Source organism: Coptis chinensis, chromosome 2, assembly GCF_015680905.1.
Source record: "Coptis chinensis isolate HL-2020 chromosome 2, ASM1568090v1, whole genome shotgun sequence".
Taxonomy (NCBI): Eukaryota; Viridiplantae; Streptophyta; class Magnoliopsida; order Ranunculales; family Ranunculaceae; genus Coptis; species Coptis chinensis.
The window spans coordinates 54,808,751-54,825,358 of NC_141457.1; the positions used below are offsets into that span (position 1 = coordinate 54,808,751).

General features: G+C 37.0%; 1 protein-coding gene and 1 long non-coding RNA gene across 2 annotated transcripts; one reads left to right on the forward strand and one right to left on the reverse strand.

Moving 5' to 3' along the window:
• The first annotated feature begins 1,621 nt into the window (after positions 1–1,621).
• On the forward strand, positions 1,622–15,745 carry LOC147516661 (putative E3 ubiquitin-protein ligase LIN). The gene is made up of 8 exons (XM_086593340.1): positions 1,622–1,751; positions 1,840–1,964; positions 2,595–2,615; positions 14,212–14,334; positions 14,425–14,535; positions 14,765–14,908; positions 15,337–15,542; positions 15,631–15,745. The coding sequence occupies exons 1-7, from the start codon at positions 1,622–1,624 to the stop codon at positions 15,415–15,417; spliced, it is 735 nt and encodes a 244-aa protein (XP_086449466.1). The 3' UTR covers positions 15,418–15,542; positions 15,631–15,745.
• Positions 10,704–14,366, reverse strand: LOC147516662 (uncharacterized). Its single transcript, XR_015213711.1, has 3 exons — positions 14,247–14,366; positions 14,097–14,147; positions 10,704–11,879 (listed from the first exon to the last, which is right to left on the reverse strand). It is a non-coding gene; the product is annotated as an uncharacterized LOC147516662 (long non-coding RNA).
• Positions 15,746–16,608: the final 863 nt, after the last annotated feature.

Below are 16,608 nucleotides of genomic sequence, written 5' to 3' on the forward strand. Positions count from 1 at the left end.
AACATATTAAAGCATCATATACCATCTTAACAACATTAGCTTCTTGATTCTTTTTCTTGTTCCTATTAATGTTTTTGTTGTTTCTTGGTGCCGGGTAATTGCTACTATAGTGGCCAGGCTTACCACAATTGTAGCATATAACTTCACTTATATCTCGAAGATTGTGTTCAACGCTTTGCAATCGGGGGGCTTGAGATTTCGATCTCTCTCCCCCCCCCCCCCCCCCCCCTTTTTTCTTACCACGACTTCTGTATGAAATTCTTCCTCTACTTTCAGTGCTCAATGCCGACCCTGAAGTTGAAGGACTATCCTGTCTCCGGATTTCCTCGATTAGTACCATACTAACAACGTGTTCAAACTTCAACTTGGTCATTCCAGCAGAGCCACTAATAGCCGCTATAGTAGCTTTCCAACTTGGAGGCAATTGTCCAAGTATCGCCAAAGCTAGCACCTCATCACTAAATGTAATCTCAACCGACTCCAATTGGTCCTTAGTTTGGTTGAATTCATTTAGGTGATCCTTGAAGGAGGTCCCCTCCGACATTCTTATGCTAAAGAGCTTGGTGATCAAATAGACTTTGTTTGCAACCGAGGGTTGTTCATACATGGTAGTAAGTGCCTCCATGATAGACTTCACCATCTTCTCGATTTTAATATTGAAGGCTACCGACTTCGAGAGAGTCAAGCGGATTGTAGCCAATGCCTTTCTATCTTGCAAATATCATATGCCTTGCAGAATCTCATCGGGCTTCTCACTTATCAAAGTTTCCATCAAATCATTTTGATAGAGTACGTCCTCAATTTGCATCTTCCAATAGCCGAAGTTTGTACCATCAAACTTCTCTATCTTATAACTTCCTTTATCGGTTGTCATGACTTCCAATTAACCAAAACAACGGTGGAGAACCTCTCAAAGGAATTTCTACAAACACCTAGCTTTCAATGCTAAAGGTGTAGTCTTTTCCTCACACACCTTGTATACAATGATTCAAGAACCAAGCTCTGATACCACTTGTTGGGAGATTTCACTAGGAAGTCACACCTCAACCTAGTTACTTTCAATCCCAAATGACTTCAACTTGGAGATCACACTAAGGAAGTCACCCACCCAAGACTTTGGTAGTTATCACAACAAACTCAACAAAGCAAAACTGCTAATTTATCATCACAATTCATAGCAAACAATAAATATGAAAGTAAATGCAAAGAGACACAAAGATTTAAGGTGGTTCGGTAAATATTACCTACGTCCATACAAAAGCCGAGTTTCCTTTATAGTAAAGATTGGACAGTTTACAAGAGTCAACTAGAATCAAGAACAAGAAGCCTCACTCAAACCCTAGCTCAATAGAGCTCCCACAATTCCCATGAAATAAATCTCTCAAAAGTTGTCTCAAAACCCTAATCTACATAAAGGTACACATAGAAAAAGGTGAGAAAATGGACTTTGGGCCGAAATATCGACAAACTGTCAAAATTCCGGAAAGGTGGAGCGCGGGCGCGCCTTGGGCAAGGCAAGGGAAAGCGCATGCGTGCCTTCTTCGTTTCCAACTTCCAGTAACATGAGCGTGTGCACCCCTTGGATCTGGCTGTAGAGAAGCGCGGGGGGCAGAATGAAAACATGCTGAAGATCAACAACATGGTCGGACACCGGAGCAAAGCTGGACGGTTCCATAACCTAACACATACAGCTCATGCCGACAAAAAGGCTCTAGTTACTGTGGCTTTGAGAAGCTTCGTTGATGACCAGGGTAAGTCTTAAAGGTTGAATCATGTTATTTAGCTACGCAATCTAGTATCTAAATCTAATGAGTTTAATTGTGCCTAAAATGTTTCAAGTTGCCCTTAAAGAACTTGGAGCATATGCAAAGACCATGTGCAAATCCCTGAGGAAGCTTAAGAGGAGTTCAGTGGTGGTCACAGATATATTAAAAGCACTAATGAATTTGACCTCCATCAATGCAGTGAGTGAACATGCTAAATTCGTAGTGATAGAGATTTGTCATCGATTAGCCCATACTAAAGTTACTGTATTCCAGACAGAACTTTGGTCCTGAGCTGAAGTAACTGAGATTGATTCAGGGAGCAATGGTGAAATCTTTCCTTGGTTCATCTAAAAGGCCGGGTATTTAGCAGGCCATTCTAATGGAACTATAAAGGTATGCTGAGTATTATAGCCTCCATTTCAGAACACATATATTTCATCGAAACAACAATGGTACATGAAGGGTCGACTACGAAAATTTCGTTGTCCTAGGACATATTATCACGAAAATGAGATGAAATTGAAATGGTTTCAAAACAAAAATATGAATTACTTAAAATGAAACTGGATCGGTGAAACTGTTTTACTCTGGATTGGATGTGCATCTTTGTCATTTTGGTAGCTGCGTCAGCTGCTGTGTTCTCTGGCTTCTTGTTTTTAATTAGACAACGGTTTAATTTCAGTATACAATATACATTCTAGATGAATCTCCTAAAGTTAGACCATCAGATGCTTAGGGTAGACATTTAGATGAATCGCCAAAAGTTAGACCATTAGCTCAAGTAAAGATGCTAAATAAGATGCTGAATAAATTGTTGTTTAAATGTAGGTATGGGATGCTGGGAAGAGGGTATTGCGACTGATTCAAGAAACTCGCGAGCATACAAAGGCAGTCACATGTCTGTCTATTCCATCATTGGGGGACACGCTATAGAGTGCTAGACAGAACGATAAGAGTAAGTATTTCCATTCAATGTTATTATCCAAACATAAGATCCAGAATACTATTTTTTTTCGATAATTTGATCCAGAATACTATGAATGAACTGCTGACCGTGGAAGCCTATAATATGTCAAATTTAGTTACATTATGTATAAAATATTATGGGTCCTGTATTGGGCGCCACCATAATTGGATTGGGCAGCCTCCAGCCCAAGCCCAAATCGCGAAGCCCAGTACACCCCTCCCCCTTCCCTTTCCATCGCGAAACCGGAAAAACCTCCCCTAACCGGTCATCTCTCTAGCGCAAACCCTTCGAACCCTAACCAAAAAAACCCAAAAACAATCCAATCTTATTGAACCAATCCAATCCATAATTTAATCCAATTCTGCTGAAATTTAATCCAATCGCGATCCAATCCAATCCAACATTCAAGCTTTTGCAATTTCGCCATTGAAGCTTTTGCAAGTTAGGAGAGCGGTGAAAGCTTGAAATTTCGTCATTTCCAGTTGTTCGATTCTTGCATTGTACTCTTTGATTCATTTCCAGTCTGAAGGTACGAACTGAAATTTATTGGATTGTGGTTTGTTTCTGATTAGTGTTTTTAATGACCCAGCTCGATTTGTGTTCTGAAGTTTAATTGCATTGGCTATATATACTATTTTGGAAACATCCCATGTGCTTGAGATGCTTGGTTTTGCCGTTGGTGTTCCTTTGTGTGTTTCCCCATGGCATTTGATCAATAGTGGCCATCTTAAAAAAATGTACAAGATAAAAGAGTTAATTGCCTGTCTCAAGTAGTGTCAGTGTGAAATATTTCTGGTTGACAATACTGACGATCAGTGGTGGAGCCAGGACTTTGATCTAAGGGGGCCTGTTGCAAAATAGTTGGGCTTGGCTATTTTTTAAGAGATTATTTGGTTAACATTTTCTCTTAATTTGCATTGTGAACATGTTACTAATGATTTAGCAGTGTTGAAATGGTCATGTTGTTGCTCTGTTAGTACTACTACTTTTTTTTTTGTCATAAGTTAAGGGGGGAGGGGCCTACGCCCTACCTCGCCTGCACATAGCTCCGCCACTGCTAATGATTATGTTTCTGCCTTTTGTTTATGATATTCTGATGTTTGAATCTTTGTATTAAGGAGAAGTAGTTGGGTTTCTTTACAGTTCATGACCTTTTACTTCCTCCCTTTCTTTATGACCTTATTTAATCCTATATTCTGCTACAAGAACCATATTCCAAGTGATGTTGTACACTTGTACATATTTCATGATCCCAAGTATTCCACTTTATCATGTTACGCCGTTCCAATTTGATTAGACTTAGAGACTGTAGATGTCTAGAGCATCAATGATAAGAGTGTATCTAAGTACCTAGAGTTCTGTTATTAGGTACTTATGGTTTTGGCTTTAATAACACATAAAAGATAGCAGCTATAGCATTTTGTCTTATATTATTGTATATTAGATTTATTGTTTCCTTTTCATATGTTCATTTTGTTTGCTGCAAATTTGAGATGCTTCATGCACTAGTTTGTCCTATGCTTGATGAGATTGAAATCGTAAACCAAAGCCTAAGCCTTTTCGATTTTCACTTGTGTGTTTCCAAGATGCAATTAGTATGTCTCTCCTTGGGACTTGGTGGAATGAATGCAACGAAGCATTGTTGCGGGGTCTAAGCTGGGGTGCTCAAACATGTTTAACAACAGTTCAAGGTGTGTAGCTAAGATGGTACTTGGAAAATATGAAGTGAGAATCAGCAAACACTTTGAAATTGGTTGCCAACATAGATGGGAGAGAAGAAACTGTAATATATGATCTATCAGAAACAAGTAAAAACGAGGAGTTAAAGAAAGACTTAGATTGTTACATTTTGATAGAAGTTAGTTGGACATGTATATCAACAGTACTATTACTCAAGGAAGGTTTAGATGCACATATTCTCTCATACAGTAAGAAAAAAAATGAAAGACATCTTCAAGTTGGTATGATCTCACAGATATTACTTTTCACATTGTTAAATTCGATGCCCTTTACAATGAACCTTTTGATTCGAGTTTCAAACTTTTATAACTTGTAGGAGAGTTTGAAGCATTTTCATTAGGGAAGAAATCCGACATACTTTGAACTTTAAAAGGTGATAGGGCCCATGAGTCTGATTGATACCCTATTATGCTCTTCAAAACCTGCTCCGCATTACATTTTGATGCGGCTAAGGAACTACGAGCAAGAATTTTCCGGATTGGTGGCTTAGGATCTCAAACACCTAAAAAGGAGTGCTAGCATCCTGATCCCTCGGTAATGTGTGGAGTTCGGTAGGTGTGGGGTGCTAACGTCACCCTCAGTAGAGGGAAGATTCTTGAATTATTATATGAAATGTCAAGGAATGAGTATGAGTTAAGGGGAAGGGGAATTGAGTGATGTTAAGCAGTACAAAGAAAACCTGGGAGACAGTGAAGCGGACAAAGAAGACGATAGACTAGACTTCAATTATTCTGGAGGGGGTAAAGGAAGTGGAATATTGACTAGGAACGGATAGTCCCAATGGATGGAGGGGGAGGGGGAGTAGTTAGGTGATCCCTACTAGTGGTCTTTGGTCCTTGAAGTGCCTTTAGTGCCATCTTGGTGGTGGAACTTTGGTTTTAGGACTATTTCTATTTTTTGGCATCCTTTTTTGCTGTTGGTATGTCTGTAACTTTGCTATTGTGAGCTAGGTGGTTTAGGGGTGTACATGGGTTTTGGACCTGGTCCTTGAACATTCGCTTTGCTTTTGTTTTTGGTGTTGATGCAATAGTTCTGCTATATCAGTATGATAATCATTTACTGATAAAAAGAGCATCATGAACCCTCATACCCCAGTAACAGACAGTGAAAAACTTGAGCAGAGTTTTAATTATTTTGTTTAGAAGATAACATATAAAAACAAAGTTGCACAGATACAATGCTAGATCGTGTAAGAATATCGAGTAACTGATAAGCAGGCCCATGTCAATAGTTGCAGCAATGCCAATCCAAGCTGACAACCCATGTGACACCAAATTTGATGAAGAAACTCTTCAGTTTTGTAGGTTGTGCCTTCTTAGACTAATGAATCAACAATGATAGGTTCCATTATTTAATTTTTTTTTACAAATAATTTTCTGATATTTGGATTTTGAAGTTATTTTTTTCAACACATGGATCAAGTGATTGTAGGCCGTCTGCTTCAATTTTTTCCATATAGAGCCAACAAAATATAGTCTGCATCTTTAAGGCCCCGTTTGAAAATTAAAAAACGAGTTACTTTACATCTTGTTGCTAAACTTTTATAGTGCTCATCTTTCATACCTAATATTTTCCTTTAGGGCATGATGTTATAAGAGAATATACTTTTACCATTTTATGATTAGTGTTTCTATACATTCTGTTACTCACCTTTCATACTGCTTATGTTCTTGAGTCTTGACTAATGAGTAATGACCTTGATCACATGCAGCTTTTACGAGTACTTGTTTAAGGTCTGGATACAGGGGAACAAACTGAAGTGGTAAAGCATTATAGGTGAGAAGCTCTTTCTTTGGTCATTATATCTTTGTGTTTTCCTCTTTGCTGCTAATGATTTCTGCTTTACCAATCAAATGGAGCAAATGCATCTATTACTCTTTTCCTTATGAAACTAATATGCATGATATCAGCATATATCTTTTTATTTTGGGAATATGTCCCTATTGCTCCAAATTTTGGTCATCATTACTAACAAAGTGTTCATACTTTTTAAAATAGAATAGCTAGGTACATAGTCTATTATATCTGTAAATAATGCTACACCATATGAGATCATTTGTGTTTCATTAAAAGATAGTGTGCTCTCAAGCTGCTATTTCAGATGCTACACACTTGTGTTTGACACTAATGCACGTACCCAGATCATTTTCACATAGGAGTGAGCATACTGTTGGAGAAGTGTGAGGTTGTGAGAGATGCGATAAATAGAAGTTATGGCTAATGAGAGTTTTCATAAACTTCTTAGTTCTGTTGTCTAACTTTTTAGAAATTCTAAAAATCTATAATGATGTGGGGGACTTGGGTTTGGACATTTGTTTGTATATGAAAGATGATAGTCGTGATTGGTGAGTTGCATTTTCACATGTATTTTTTTACGGAACATGGTGTAAATTAGTATTTTCTTACTAGTTGGGAACTAGAATTTTGTTTATCACTCATATGCTAAAATTATTTCAATGGAAGAACATGTTTACGATGATCTGAAATTTTAGTTTATTGTTTTATGAAGTATAGATTCCAATAAAAAAAATCTTTTATAAGCTTAACATTGTACTTTGTTTTCAGTGCTGTAGTGTTCTAAATGCCACTAATTCTTTAGATCCGGAAAATAGCATACATTTTTAGAAAAAGAAAAGGAAGGGAGGAAAAGTTCGTAATTGTGAATAATATATATTGGAATTACGGAATATTCATATTGGCACTCAAACTTATGATTGGAATTACTTTGTGATGAGAGTTCATGTAATGTAGAAGTAAGAGTCAGAGTTAAGTTCTACACCCTTTTTCTATGCAACTTTCGTCCGTAGAAGTTTACAACTTGATTGTCCTGTACATATGTAAGTATAAAATTCTGGTCAGTTTTTCGCTTGAGAGCTAAATGAGGACTTCTGCTGTTTGTTTGCTTGTTTGGTATTGTATTTTACTGTTTCTAACATAGGTGTAGATTTGATTAAACTTAGTTTCAAAGTTACTAATACTTGTTTTATTTTTCTTTGGAGCGATGGGTCCTCGATCAAAGAATGTGAAGAATGTAGCGAAAACTACATTCAAGGGTGTGAAGAAATTGTTTGGTGGCGGTTCCTCTAGTGGTGATGCAATTGGAAGAAAGAGACAAAGGGCAGAGGGCTTAACGGCATCAACGCGTAGAGAGGACCATTTGGGAAAAGAGGTTCCTGAAGTTGATTCATCGAGTGAAGATAGTGTAGATAGTGATAACAATGTAGGTTTAGATGTAAATATGGACAAAGGGAAGAGTATAGTGGAAGAGGAGAGTGAGGAGGATGAGGAGGAGGGGGATGAGCAGGATGAGCAAGATGATGATGTGGAAGAATATGTGGTAGAAGACGTACCACCAGTGGAAGAAGCACCTCTGGTATTGGATTTCGTAAGAAAATCCAATGATGATTTGGAGTTTAAAAAAGGTGTGTATGGGGTAGCCCGTATGAGTCAAAGTTGTTGTATGACTATGCGGTGCATGTCGCTCACGATGTTTGGGAGAGAAGGATAATATTTTGTTTTTCTATAGTACTTTGATTTTCTTTTACAAAATCTTTTGTTTCTGCTCATATATATCTAATGCATGCTCAGTTGTTTCAGGAGGATCGTGGAGCGTTGAAGTGTGTTTCGCACTCAGCAAAGTTATCCCAATGGGATTTCAAGAATGAATTTCAAAAGTCTCCGAGATTTGCCCAACAGTTGAGAAGGACTGGGTTGTTTGATCTCATGGAAGGTTATCACGAGCATATAGATCCACCATTAATCTCTGCGTTTGTGGGGAGATGGCATCCGGAAACCAACACCTTCCATATGCCAGTTGGAGAGATGGCTGTGACTTTGAACGATGTTGTCCAAATCTGTGTAGTCACAATTAGAGAAAGAGCGGTGCAAGGGGATAGTGAGCTGAACTTACAAGAATCGATAAATCTCCTACATCATGCTCTGGGGTATGGACATTGATTTGATTAGGGCGGAGATGGAAGCTAGCAGGTTCACTTCAAAAGTAAGGCTTAAATTTATCTGGAAGCATTTTTGCGAACAAGGTTCATGATAGCCCCATATGTGACGCTGCTGGGATGGTGGTGGAGAAGGCCTCGAGTTTCTAGGAAGTCCAACGGGCTGTCAGAGCTTTTATCCTGTTTTTCTTTGGATGTGCCATTTTTACTGACAAGTCTGGGACTGGAGTGCCTATATGTTATCTGAGGCCGTTATTGAGATTCAGTGAGATAGAAGAATATGCATGGGGTGTAGCAATTTTGGCGTTTTTGGATAGAAGTCTTGGGGCTGCTATATATGTGAAGGTGAAAGGGGTTACAGGCTATATGACTCTTCTACAGGTAAAACTTGAGTATTTTAGAGTTTATTTTTTTTAATGTTAATTTTATTACTCTACCAATATGTTAACTATTTGTGTATATCTAGGCGTAGATCTATGAGTATTTTTCGGTACTCAGAGCAGTCCCAAACTTCGACTATAGCTTGTCTCAGTCGCGTGCTCATAGACACATAGTAGTTGCTCCATACTATTACGATACAACGCATGCATTGTAGTATTATCGAGCGATACTTGATGATTTGAATTTTTTCAATGTAAATATTTAAGTTTAAGTATTTAAGTTTGTTTATAATTTTTTTTAGTAATTGATCATTGGAGTTGTTAATGACACATTTGATTTTGTTTCAGGTTGATTGGCATCTATACAAAAATTTCAGAGATACAAACCCGATCGATGACTTTGCATTTTTTGAGGGATTGCTATGTTTTTTCAATATTGTCGAGCTTTACGCTGTTTCAAGGGTGGTGTGTTAGTTTGGTCACATGCAGCTTGTACCTGTAGATCCTCCAACACCAAATTGGAGAACAAGAACTGAGGCAGGACGCGGGTATGAGGTGAACTTGACCAATATTGGGCCACTTTACTGGGAGTCATGGCAAAATCATGTGATCCAACCCTGCAATCGAGGACCTATCTCGTCTTATCTATGGGAGTGTCATCAAAACTACATGACTTGATATGCGAGGAATTCTCATGTAGCTTTGGTGAACCCTGAGCGTCTTCCTATTCATCCCTCCCTGGAGACACTGCCTAACTGTTCACCGATTGTAAGTATTATGATTTTTAATTGAGTTTCTCTAACTGTGATTTTTTGCATTCGATTGGTAACTTATCTTGATTTCCCTTTTTTCGACAGAACGACATCATCAATGAAACCAATCGTTTGCTAGAGAGAGATCTGCAATTGGCTGGGAATAATATTCCAGAGGAAGCAAGGTCCTCCTTCGAACGAGCGTACAACTTGACTAGGTGCAAGTACAGTAGTGGGCGTTATAGTTCATGATTTGTTTCAGTTTAGGGTTTGTAACTTTGTTAACTTTGTAATTTGTAACTTTGGAACGAATGGATGGATTATTTGATTTGGAATGAATGGATGAATATGATGTTTGAATGATGTTTGATTAAGTGGAATCTTGATTTTGAATGATGTTTGATTAAGTGGAATTTGATGAATATGAAAGTGTTGTAAAAACGAAATTAACTTTTAAAACTTTTTTGTCGAAACGACCCAGCCACATTGTTTGATATAAAGGCCAAATGACCTTGTCAGATCGTTTGTCATTTATACCAAACGGCTGCGGCAGATCGTTTGGCTTTATGCTCAAACGACCCAGCCACATCGTTTGGTATAAATGCCAAACGACCTCGTCAGATCGTTTGACTTAAAACTTAAACGACCCAGCCACATCGTTTGGTATAAAAGTCAAACGACTTGAGCATGTCGTTTCGGTCATTATTGATAACATACAAACATTATTTCCAAATCACTCGATTGCCGTCCAAATCAACTTAGTCGATCACTTGATTTCCAAATCAAATCAAATAAAAGCCCTAACATTAAAATCAAATCAAATTACACTTATTCCAAATTACATCAAAATATCATATCGACAACATACAAACAACTTAGTCAATCACTCGATTTCCAAATCAAATCAAATAAAAGCCCTAACATTAAAATAAAATCAAATTACACTTGTTCCAAATTACATCAAAATATCATATCGACAACATACAAACAACTTAATCGATCACTCGATTTCTAAATCAAATCAAATAAAAGCCCTAACATTAAAATAAAATCAAATTACACTTGTTCCAAATTACATCAAAATATCATATCGACAACATACAAACAACTTAGTCGATCACTCGATTTTCAAATCAAATCAAATAAAAGCCCTAACATTAAAATAAAATCAAATTACACTTGTTCCAAATTACATCAAAATATCATAACGACAACATACAAACAACTTAGTCGATAACATGTACGGTTGGGTCTTCAACGAGCTCGCTTTCCCATATTAGATTGGGAATATTTAATGCCATAAATTACAATTGCCTTGCTGTCAAGGCCAAATTCCAACTTTCAGCAATATCATATCGAGCTCTAAGCCATTGGCGCATTACTGGAGGAACCGGACAATCTTCAACAAGTTCAACATTGATAAAATGATTTCCACCAACATGTGCGCTACCCAACACTTTTTTCACTCTCTCAGGATTTGCTTGGGTTCTCAGCGGCATGATAAGGAAGCACTGACAAGCTCCTAAATGCAAGAAGACAACATTAAATCTTAAAGCAAATAGGTATCCAGCAAAGGATATGCTCATCCACTTATTTAAGGGTGCGTAACCTTCTTCATATAGGATTTCCTTCATCGCAAAAAAAACCTCACTTTGATTGTACAAAGTACAATAAAGGGGAAAGTTGTCAGTAAGCTCTTCGTACAAGTCCTTTCTCATCTGCGGCCATTCTTCTTGACTTCTTCCAAATGCAATGCAGAAAGCTCTATAACCGCAGTTGCCATCGCCTACAGGGTCATGGACTCTAACAATGTATTTATGCATTTCTTCAAGAATATCCAACCCATAATCCTTCTCGTCTTTCCAAACTCTAACCCATCTCTCACATTTCGTGGTGTGGCTATTTTTGGAGAAGGCTTATTTCTTGGTGTTGTTGTTTTTGGAGAAGACTTATTTCTTGGTATGGTTGTTTTTTGTGTTTTTGGAGAAGGCTTATTTGTTGGTGTGGTGTAGGTGTTTTGGGTTGGTATTTTTGGAGAAAGCTTCTTTCTTGACGTGGTGTGGGTGTTTTGGGTGGGCATAGTATTTGATAGTGACGAGACCCACTCCTCATGGTCATGTTGAGAATGTTCAAAATGAGATGGATCTCACTTTGAAGAGTTCTCATCTCCAGTTGGAAGCTTTCTGCTGCAGCTACCTTTTGGCCAACCTTTGATTTTTGCTTCCTCACGAAGCGGTACTAGCCATGTACTTTCTGGTACGACAATCTCCATAAGCTTCCTAATCATAACCCTTTGCTCTTCTTCAGAAACCATTGCAAACCTATTCATGAACAAGTCCATCAAAGGTGTAATATCAGGACCAACACCCACTAACACATTGGGAGAAGCAGACAATATTTTCTAAAAGGGGTCGATAGCAGTCAAAGGGATGGACCGCTCTTGCTCTTCAAACTCAAACAATTCGAGTTTGCAGAGGATCGGTTCCCGGATAGTGGAAAATAATTCTGCATATAGAAAAATAAAACAAGAGTCTCAAACAATTTGCATTTAGTTTTAAAGTCACAAAAAAAAAATGAACTTCTAACTAAATTTAGTCCAAACGACCCAACCATGTAGTTTTATATAGGGTCCAAACGACCCAGCCATGTAGTTCTATAGTGTCCCCAAACGACCCAGCCATGTCATTCTATAATGTTCCCAAACGACCCAGCCATGTCGTTCTATAGTGTCCCCAAACGACCCAACCATGTCGTTTGGGCTCGGGTTTTGCATTCATTCATTCATTCAATCAATCAAGTGTTTTATATTCATTATAATCAAGTGTTACCTCATTATTTAGGTTTGCACTTTGTCGTCGACGATTTCTCGGCATCTCATTTGCTCGACTAGTTGCATCTTCAAATTCTTCAACTTGACCTTCAACATTTTGTTCCACTTCTTCACTTTCAATATATCTTCTATTTTATCCTTTTTTAATTTGTTATTGCACCTCAAACATTATCTCAAATACTTCTTCTTCATCTTCATGTTCCATTTAGAGAAACTTGAGTATTCTAATATGTAGAGAAACTTGAGTATATAGAGAAATTTGAGTATTCTATGTAAGGAGTAAGAATTTTGATGAAAAAAGGAGCAAGGAGGAATAAGGAGTATTCAATATATATTTGAAATTTTGATATATTTTGAATAATTTAGTGAAATATGTTTGTAAACCCTAAACCCCAAACTAGTTTATTATTCACAATTGAATAAAAAAATAAAAAATAATAAGTTTAGATATAAAACAAATTATTATTTTAGATTTGGATAATTGAGTAAAATATGTTTGAAATTAAATTTTTTTTATGTTGGTACGAAATTTGTAAACCCTGAACCTTAAACCCAAATCCCCAAATCCCCAAATCCCTAAACAAGTTTATGATTCAAAATTTGAAAAAGAAAATAAAAAATAATAAGTTTAGATATAAAACAAATTATTATTTTGAATAATTAAGTAAAATATGTTGGTACAAAATTTGTAAACCCTAAACCCCCCCCAACCTAGTTTATGATTCACAATTTTAAAAATAAAATAAAAAATAACAAGTTTAGATATAAAACGAATTATTATTTCGAATAATTAAGTGAAATATGTTGGTACGAAATTTCTAAACCCTGAACCCTTAACTCCAAACCCCAAACTAGTTTATGATTCACAATTGAAAAAAAAAAATAACAAGTTTAGATATAAAACAAATTATTATTTTAAATTTTAGCATGTTTGATTACATGTTTTAACTTGGTTATATAGATACTATGTCATAACATATAAAGAGTGCAGAGTGCATGTAATTGTGTTGGTGTAACTAATTGTGTTGTTCCTAACCCAATTTTTTAAATCGGATTTCAATTTTCCTAATTCAATTGGGATGTGTTGATAATTGATCATTACTAATTCAATTTTGCACGTAATTATTTAAATAAATTATTATACACTTATGATCGATTAATTATTTGTATTATAAGAAAAGTGTAATTGGTGTTTATGTCCAAATGACTTCACCATATCGCTCCATAGAAGTCCTAGACGACCCAGCCATGCATACTGCTTGCATGTGATACCAAATGATTAGCCAAATCTAAAATGCACACTCAAACGATGTGGCCAAGTCGTTTGAGTGCATACTCAAACGACGTGAGAATATCATTTGAGAATACACTCAAACGACATGACCATATCGTTTGAATGTTACTCAACACTCAAAAGACTTTGACCATATCGTTTGAGTGTATACAAAAACGGCCTGGAGAGTTCGTTTTGGCGAGACTGATTGAATTGGTTGTTGGGCCTGGGCTTTGATGGCAAACTTGTAAAATGGCAAATTTGTAAAAAAAAATTTTTTTGAAGGGTTGCACAATCCAATTTCACGAGTGCCCAACCAATATTATCAACAATAACATTCTCCAAAAATTACCAGTTTGTTTGTGACATACAGCAATTTGAACAGTCATAAAATGAACTCGCCTACAAAATATATTTCCTTTTACCTTGCATTACCTTACATGAATTGCCCATCCTATCTGGAGTTCTTGCCAATTGACACTTGATCTGCTTAACATACACGAGAAAATAGTTGCCTGTTAAGCACTAATTAAGCATCTTTCATTTATAGGTATGGGCTATCAAATCAGAAGAAATTCACTGTACCCAGGTTCACGAGGTGAAAGATGCAGTACACGTGTTGGCAGCTTATACAAGCTTTGCATGCTTTGCTTCTCAAGGAACTGGACTTAAGGTGATGCATCTGGATGTTTTCTGAAAAAACGGAACAACAAATGTTATATTTTCACATATTCATTGGATCTCTGTTTATATATGGTCGCAGATATATAACTGGACTGGAGTTCCAAAGCCCATAAACTTCAACAAGTCTGTTAAGTGCCTCACCATCATGGACAAAAAGTTATACTGTGGATGCACTGGTTACACCATCCAGGTAACATAGACAGCAATTAGTAAAGATTATCAGTTTCTTCATTGTTGTTTCACTGCCTTTATTTAATTTAACCCTTCAAGGTTTTCTACTATTCAATTATATTTTTCCTGTACAAAATCTCACTGCATATAGAATAAACTTGAGTAGAGACTTATTATCTCTGGAATAGTATGAATGTCTGACCTCTAGTCCTCTATAAACAATGAAACATAAATGTGATGCATGGCAGGAGGTGGATTTGAACAAAGGCGCATCAACTACATTCTTCTCTGGGACGAAAAAGTTGTTGGGGAAGCAGATTATACACGCACTTTGTATTCGTGATGGTTTTCTCTTTGCTGGTGGTTCTTCAGTTGATGGGATAGCAGGAAAGGTATGCCGTCATACTAGATTGTCGAAGGCCTCATTACGAATTGCTGAAAGTTTTTTTAGCCTTTCTTTCCCTTCCAAGTTCATAGCTGAAGATCAATTACTTGATTCTTGCATGAGAAAGTGCAGTCCAAAAATGTGGTTATAAACTTATAACTTATAACAACTTAACAAACATCATATTCAGTTATTCACCACAGGTCATGAGTTTAAGAAAAGAGAACGACCAAAGGGCAATAAGCCGCAAATCACAATTCTAACTCTGCCATGAAGGCATGAATTAATAAAGTTTTGCATAAACCTTCCATTATTGTTGCATAAGCACCATCAATAAATTACGTTACATCCATGAATCTAAATTCTCATATATACAAATTACCTTGACGGTGTTTTCCCTCTCTACCGGGGCGGCAATTCGATCATTGCCAACAGGATTCGATATTTACTGCATTGCCGTCAACAATGATTTTGTATTTACTGGAACCAAATGTGGCGTTATCGATGCCTGTTTGAGAGAACGGCTTATTAGAGTTGGTTCACTCAGGATAAGTGGTGCGCGAAACACAAGAATCACGTCTTTAACATCAGATTCAGATGGAGATATGCTCTTTGCTGGTTCTTCCGATGGCAAGATCCAGGTTTGACACGAAACACTCGAGTAACTTTGACATTCTATTCATGATACTTCTAGATTCTAACTTGAGTTCTTCGACTATGGATTTGCAGGCCTGGGCTCTGGACTAAGAGGTACATTGCCACACCGGAAATTAACAGTTGAAATTTGTAAATAATGTAATTGTTTAGCCCCATATGCAAATTACTCGATGATTTGCCACTAAAATAAGTCAGTGTAGCTTAGAATCAGATTCAAAAAGGTAATAGTTAATTTCTTTACGTGGCGAGCACTCTTTAAATTACGAATGTATGTGAGGGCAAGTTAAAAGATAAACAATATGCGTTTGGAAGATTCCAATACCAGTTCTATCAAGACCAATCCCATGAAACTGAGAAGCTGCAGAAAAACTGATATCTAAAGGAATGTCCCAACACCACATAACATCTATGCTCGGGAGTCCTAGGACCGGAAATCTGAACAGTCAACAGTATTTGCACCCCAACTAATGGCATCTCTAATAGAGAGTGTAAACCGGATAGAGTGTAAAGTCTACACTCCAAATATCAAAAAACTCTTTCTAATGGGGGTGATATACGGTATAATATGTAGATAATAGAGGTAGAGAATTCCTCATCTCACTACCAGTAGATAAATAGTTCGGGCGACACTTTAACCAACATCTGAACAAAGTTACTTAAAGTGACGTCATAGTTTAAATTAAAAGAGTAAGTGAGTCTGAGTTTAAAATCCAATTCTTTTTACACTTCTCCACTGTGAGTATAGAGTGTAGATATTTATAAGCTATAAATTGTATGCAATTAAAGTTGTAAAATCCTAATAGCACCTACGTGGAGTCTAGGTAGAAGTGTAATTTTACACCCCCTATTGGAGATGCCCTAAACACGACTGTTTTCCTTTGCAAGAACACAATCATCCAGCAGCACTGAATTTAACAAGCAATCCTCTGCCAGAGATTTCTTGGCAACGACTCTGAGGGTTCAGTATAGAAGACTGTTATTTGCATTGACCTGGAAATTCCTTGCATATCAAATCCTGCTTTCGTGTAGTCAGTATATCTCACTCTGAAT

Coding starts and splice junctions, on each gene's coding strand:
- LOC147516661 (XM_086593340.1), top strand. CDS start 1,622: ATGCTGAAGATCAACAACATGGTCGGACACCGGAGCAAAGCTGGACGG. Junction 2,616..14,211: donor TATGGGATGCTGGGAAGAGG/GTATTGCGACTG, acceptor TTTCATTTATAG/GTATGGGCTATCAAATCAGA. Junction 14,536..14,764: donor GCACTGGTTACACCATCCAG/GTAACATAGACA, acceptor GATGCATGGCAG/GAGGTGGATTTGAACAAAGG.